The sequence below is a fragment of the Grampus griseus genome (assembly GCF_964374135.1).
Source record: "Grampus griseus genome assembly, chromosome: 10".
Classification (NCBI taxonomy): Eukaryota; Metazoa; Chordata; class Mammalia; order Artiodactyla; family Delphinidae; genus Grampus; species Grampus griseus.
In genome coordinates, this window is record NC_139004.1 from 13,993,252 (window position 1) to 13,999,251 (window position 6,000).

The window sequence follows — 6,000 nt, forward strand, 5'->3', positions numbered from 1 at the left end:
ATCAGAAATAGTTAATACTTTATGATGACATGCTCTTGGAATTTAAAGCAAAGAATCGTCAGTCTACTGAAAATGTAAGGGCAGTTATATTTAAATGTTTAAAATTAAGTGTGAAGCACATTAACTATGATATTTATAAAAATAACTTACTTTTTCAACATTTCTTCCTTCTTTTTATATTGGATACTTCCTTTTTCAAATGGAAATCCACTGAACTGACCCACATTCTTCTTTAATGAGGACACCTGAAAATGTTTCTCCTATTATTAATGCTACTATTTATTACCCAGTAATGTACACAAGAAAAATTTCAAAGCCAACACCTTATTTTCACACCTGTCTCCACACTACAATATTGGTGTATTCAACATTTTTTCTTCACATTGGAAAACTGTATTTGCTACTAAAATATTAACATTATAAAGTGTTCAAACTCAATTCTTTGAAAATAACAATTTGAATTGAAATGAATTTCATCTGGGAATTTTTACTAGTAATTATAAAACCACAACTAAATGTTACCTGACAGCACCAGGGAATGTGGAAAGTTACTAAAAGGACAGCCTACTCCCTGGCGATCCAGTGGTTAGGGCTCCGTGCTCTCACTGCCAAGGGCCCGGGTTCAGTCCCCGGTCAGGGAACTAATATCCCACAAGCCGTGTGGTGTGGCCAAAATAAATAAATAACATTAAAAAATAAATGACGTCCTTTCCTTAAATAATACAAGTTGCTAGTAATATTTCTTATTTTCCAACAGAAAGTCAGGGATTGATTCTTTAAAAAGAACAGAGCACCTCCAAAAGTTAATACCATTTAGCAGTAATGGGACTTGTGTAGATTAGATTGTTGTCAGGGTCGACTGAGGTAACACACATGAAAATAAATTTTACCATGCTTCAGACAGTCAAACAATGTCAAACTTTACTTTGTCCACTCACAGCTCAAAGTCTCCTCACTTATATGAAATACTGAAGTTGTGTGTACAGTATAGTAATTCAGTAAATGAAACACTGATTTATTCTAACACTGGCAAAAAATTACCACCTAATTTAACAGATATTTCCTCAAAATGAGATACAATATGCTGTAATCATTTATTTCTGAATGGTTAGAAACATCCAAAAAAGGGAGGTCCCTCGTGGTCCAGCGGTTAGACTTCGTGCTCCCAATACAGGGTGCCTGGGTTTGATCCCTGGTCAGGGAACTAGATCCTGCGTGCCACAACTAAGACCCAGCATAGCCAAATAAATGAATAAATATAAATTAATTTTTTAAAAATCAAAAAAACAGATTTCTTCTAATACAGTTAAAAATCACTAAAATCATCATAATTTTGATTTCACAATGTGAAATTTTAGTTTGCCTTAAAAACAACTACAGTATGAAGAGCCCTGGATGTTAAAATACTAATGGCTAATATCCAGCTACATGTCCTGTGATAAGTCATTCAACTGTGTGTCAGCTGGCTCACTTGTATGGTATGGAGATTGATCTAGTTGATTGCTTAAGTCCTTTCCAGAACTAAAATTATGCTTCCATTGTGAAGTATTTTAACACATAAGTATACTACTAGGTAAAAGGTATAAAAAAGGTCTTACTGTGCCTGGTCTGTTGTAAAGCAGTTTATGTAGATTTCTAAGTTCATCCGTTTTCTTCTTACTCAGAAAAAAATGTATCCTTTCAATTTCACAAAGTTTCTGCCCCTTTCCTAGGAAAAAATACCATGTTAAAGTTAAATACCCATTATGTGTTAGAACATTTAATTTAATGAGAATTGTTTTTTACAGCATAATTTACATATAACTTGTTCTAATAGGGCAAATTAAATAGAATTACACCAGTTATATATTGCTACTTAGTAAACACTAAAAACTAATAAGCACTGCTATCCATCATTTTGTACATTTAGGCGTTTTCACTATAAAATGAAAGGAACATAAACTCACCTTGTGCAATTGTAAATGGCTCTCTTTGCAAGGAAGAGACTTGCATTGTCAACCTCTCTACTTTTTTCTTTTCCCTCTTGCCTTCCACGATGAGACTCTTTTCTAGAAATCAATTTAATACTTCTTAAATAACAAAAAGCTTAAAGAAGGTATTAACTTTATTACATAAACATAAACTCTTCTCCTGAGCATGATTTTGAGAAGTAAATGATACAACAGAGATGAAAATACGTGATAAGTTAATAGCGTCGCTGAAGTTTTTTAAAAGTAACATTTTACTTACCTGGCAACCCCACAGGGGAACCAGTTTTTAAAAAAAAAATCAGAAAGCAAACAAACTTCTATCCAGCTACAATTATTGCTATCGAAGTCCAGTCACTTTATTTGTGAAAAATCACCAAGGTACTCATTAAACCTACGATTTGACTAGACATAATTCTATTAATTGGGATTCCATTTACCGTACATCAGAAAACAGCAAGTTTAGATTGAGATTTTAAGAACTTCAAGAGATATTCAGGGCAAAGCAATAATTTAGTAAGCTGACAGAAGAAAAGCAACAGTAAGGCAGAGCAGCCTGGAGTTACTATGGCTAGGGTAAAATTCTGCAAGTTTACATTTAAGGCAATCAATTGGGAGGGCATTACTTTGTAGTTCAATAAATGATGTTCATAATAATGGTCATAAAACCCTGTAAAAAAGTTTTGCAATGTTTAGTCCGTACCGCTTTTTTTTTCCTAAGCTAGGTAATATATATATTTTACAATTTAAACATTATGCTGGATTTTCTTTTTTTTATTTTTGGCTGTGTTAGGTCTTCACTGCTGCGCACAGGCTCTCTCTAGTTGCGGTGCGCAGGCTTCTCATTGCGGTGGCTTCTCTTGTTGCGGAGCACGGGCTCTAGGCCCATGGGCTTCAGTAGTTGTGGCTCGCAGGCTCAGTAGTTGTAGCACACGAGCTTAGCTGCTCTGAGGCATGTGGGATCTTCCTGGACCAGGGCTCGAACCTGTGTCCCCTGCACTGGCAGGCAGATTCTTAACCACTGAACCACCAGGGTAGTCCCTAGGCTGGATTTTCTAAAACCCACTTACTTTCTGACTGAGATAAAGTCAGATAAATAAGAGGACACTATAGATTGCTGGAAGTGCTTCCACTCATTCACCTGCATGCCTATTTTGTGCCAAGTTGCACTAGATACTAAGGAGGCATCAATAGATTAAGAAACTGAATATTTCTTGAAAGAGATCATGTCTACTGGGGTCCGTGAGACACAAATATACTCCAAAATAGATGATAACACACTTTAAGAAAGATATAATTGAAAGTTCTCTGAGTTGATAAAAGAGTAATTCTTTTTCGATTATGGAAAAAGGACCAAAACACTGGATCTGGCTTTGAAGGACAGGTAAGATTTGGAGACGTAAGGATCTGCCCATAAAGAATTAGTAAAAAGAAAGGGATTCCAGCAGGTGTACGCTGGCAATGGTGTGCGGCAAGGAAAGAAAGCACCCTAAACCAACGCTGGTGACCACTTCGCTTCCTTTCCCGGAGTGATGTAAGCCCTTTGCTTGCTGCTGATTACCATCTATAAGCTAATGACATTCCTGGTCTACCTCCAGTCCAGAGCCTTCTCCTGAGCTTCAGGCTGTCAACTGAACAGCTCCACTTCATGTCCTACAGGCACCAAACTCAAGGCATCCGAAACAGAAGTCATAATCATCTCCAAACTCACTCACCTTCATGAATTCTACCTTTCAGAAAATGGCAGTATTATCCACCCAGCTGTCAAAGACAGAAACCTAGGGGTCATCTTTTACAAGGCATCTCCTACCGCCCTTCCCCTCACTCCCCAAACCACTGCCAAGCTAAGTCAATTCACCCCCTTACTTGGCACAAATTTCAGTGTCTTGTTTCTATGATGCCTCAGTAGTAGAGTTAAATTTTCAGGGCCAAGTAGGATAAAAACATCCACAATTTCGACTGCTCCACAAACACCTCACATGAGGAAAAGGAGAACAATAATAAATTAGGACAACTATAGAACTGCCTGGGGCTATTTTTTTTTTAATTTTCATGTTAAAAAAAAAATCACAATTTAAACTGCCATCCATCTCCCTAGCATTACTGTACCGGTCATTTATAGAATTTTTACATGACTTCTGTAATTTCTTCCTGATGTGAAGAAATTCATCATCTCGGTGGTATCCAAAACCAAAAATTCGAGGAAAAAGCGCTGAGAAAGTCTTGGACTAGTAGTGAGATACTGCGGCCAATTTCCAGTTATTATATCATGAATAATTTAAAAATAATTCATATTTTTCCTAAGCGTTTTTGTACTTAAACGTGGACATGCTTCCCCTTAGAGCACATACCACTTTAGACAAACAAAAGGCACACCGTGTAATCTCAACCCAGATTGTATTTATAAAAAGTGCTGACGGTGGACTGGTTTAGACTTAAAAAAAAAAAAAATTGACAGTGAAACCTGGGTTTGGGACGAAATCCTCAAACCTCTTCCCAAGTTTGGTTGAGCGGTAGTCAAATATTAAACAAACCTAGATTGGGCTAACACCACGAGAGAACGATAAGATCTGTGACACGGAGCTTTAAGTGGTTAGAAACATTTTAGGAAGCGGGCACACCTAAGGGGCACTGCCCCATGCATCCTGGATAAACTGACGCAGCATACCACTCAATTCTCTAAGGCTCCTCGGTTTCGTGCGTCCAAATAGGCTACTACCGCTCTCTCTCAACACCAAAACTGAGACAGCTCTGAGCTCTCATTTAACTTTCACAGTTCACTGCTTTCGTATTTAACTACTTTCTAAGGGAGCAACAGCTTTCACCGGTGTTTCCCCGTGAAAGTAACTCCCCTAAGCCTTTGAAAAGAACGTCTGCTGAAGTTCGGCAAATAAATTAAAACTATTAAAATATTTCCAAGACTCGTATTAATAACTTTTTCAAGTCTTAATATATGATTTCAGTTAGGACCCTACAATAACTTCAAAAGGCAAAGGACGTGTACTTAAATTAGCAAAAACAAAACATTACCTTAGGAACTCCCAAGGCTAGCAGTTTTAAAAAAACAGATCTGAAACTTACAAACTTCCTGTCAAATGATAAAATGTTATGAACTTCTCTGTTGCTGGCGAGAAGTAAACTGCACTGCAAAGTAGTAACAACGGAACGAGTAATTTTTTTTAAATTGGAATTCCCAAAGTTATTTTCTCTGCTACTGCTCAACACGAAAAACCCTAATTCCGCAAACATTCCTACTGAAAATCACTCCGATTTAGCGTCTCTAAGCACAAAAACAGCCAGAAAACCGTTTTCGAGAAAATTGATCACTAGCAACGAGACTTCCTCCCCACCTTTCTCTTCCTCTTCCTCCTCCTCCTCGTCGTCCTCGTCCTCCTCTTCACTTTCTTCTCTCGGGCCGGGCATTTCGGGCTCTTTCTCGGACGCGGGCTGGGCGGGGGCTCCCTCTCCCTCCGCAGCAGGGCCGGAGGAGGACATGCTGTGGACCTGCGAGCGGGGAGGAAGCCACACGTCTCGGTCCCCTCGCCCCCGGCTGGAAGGACGCGGCGGCTCCAGCCGGCCGCCCCCGGGAGCCGCGGGAAACCTGACCGCAAAGTTGCCTCCCAGCGTAGCCGGATCTGCTGCTCTCACTCCCCGGGGGCGGCTTCCCTCTTGCCCCGCAGGCAGTCCGGCCGTCCTGAGGCGGGAAAGCGCGGGCGCCTAGCCGCCCCTCCCACCGCCCGGCCCGCGCCGCCGGCCGCCCCGCGTCCCCTCCCCCGCCCCAGGCCGCCGTCCAAATGGCCGCGGCGGTGCGGGCGGGCCCCGCGCGCCCTCTCGGCCTGTCCTTCGCCAACGCGGCCCTCACCACGGGTCCCGGCCGCCGCGGGCCTGGCGCGCGAGGGCACGAAGACGCTCCGGGCGGTGGCGACGGGCACCGAGGAGGACGCGCGCGGACTGCTCGCTGGCGTGACGCTTGCGCCGCTCTCTCGAATGCCCAGAATCAACAAGATTTTCAAAATGGCGGTTCGGGAAGGAA

General features: G+C 41.2%; 1 protein-coding gene across 2 annotated transcripts in view; it reads right to left on the reverse strand.

Annotated features, from left to right (window-relative positions):
* DEK (DEK proto-oncogene) overlaps positions 1 to 6,000 on the reverse strand; it is a 30,617-nt gene extending 24,617 nt beyond the window's left edge. Inside the window, exons 1-5 of one of the 2 annotated variants that reach the window (XM_082664379.1) lie at positions 5,830 to 6,000; positions 5,318 to 5,471; positions 1,947 to 2,048; positions 1,599 to 1,708; positions 151 to 245 (exon numbers count right to left, since the gene is read on the reverse strand). In XM_082664379.1, the coding sequence (XP_082520505.1) occupies positions 151 to 245; positions 1,599 to 1,708; positions 1,947 to 2,048; positions 5,318 to 5,462 (452 nt within the window). In that variant the 5' untranslated portion in view covers positions 5,463 to 5,471; positions 5,830 to 6,000. Of the gene's footprint in view, positions 1 to 150; positions 246 to 1,598; positions 1,709 to 1,946; positions 2,049 to 5,317; positions 5,709 to 5,829 lie in introns of those variants that run through there. The other variant, XM_082664380.1, reaches the window with a different exon arrangement.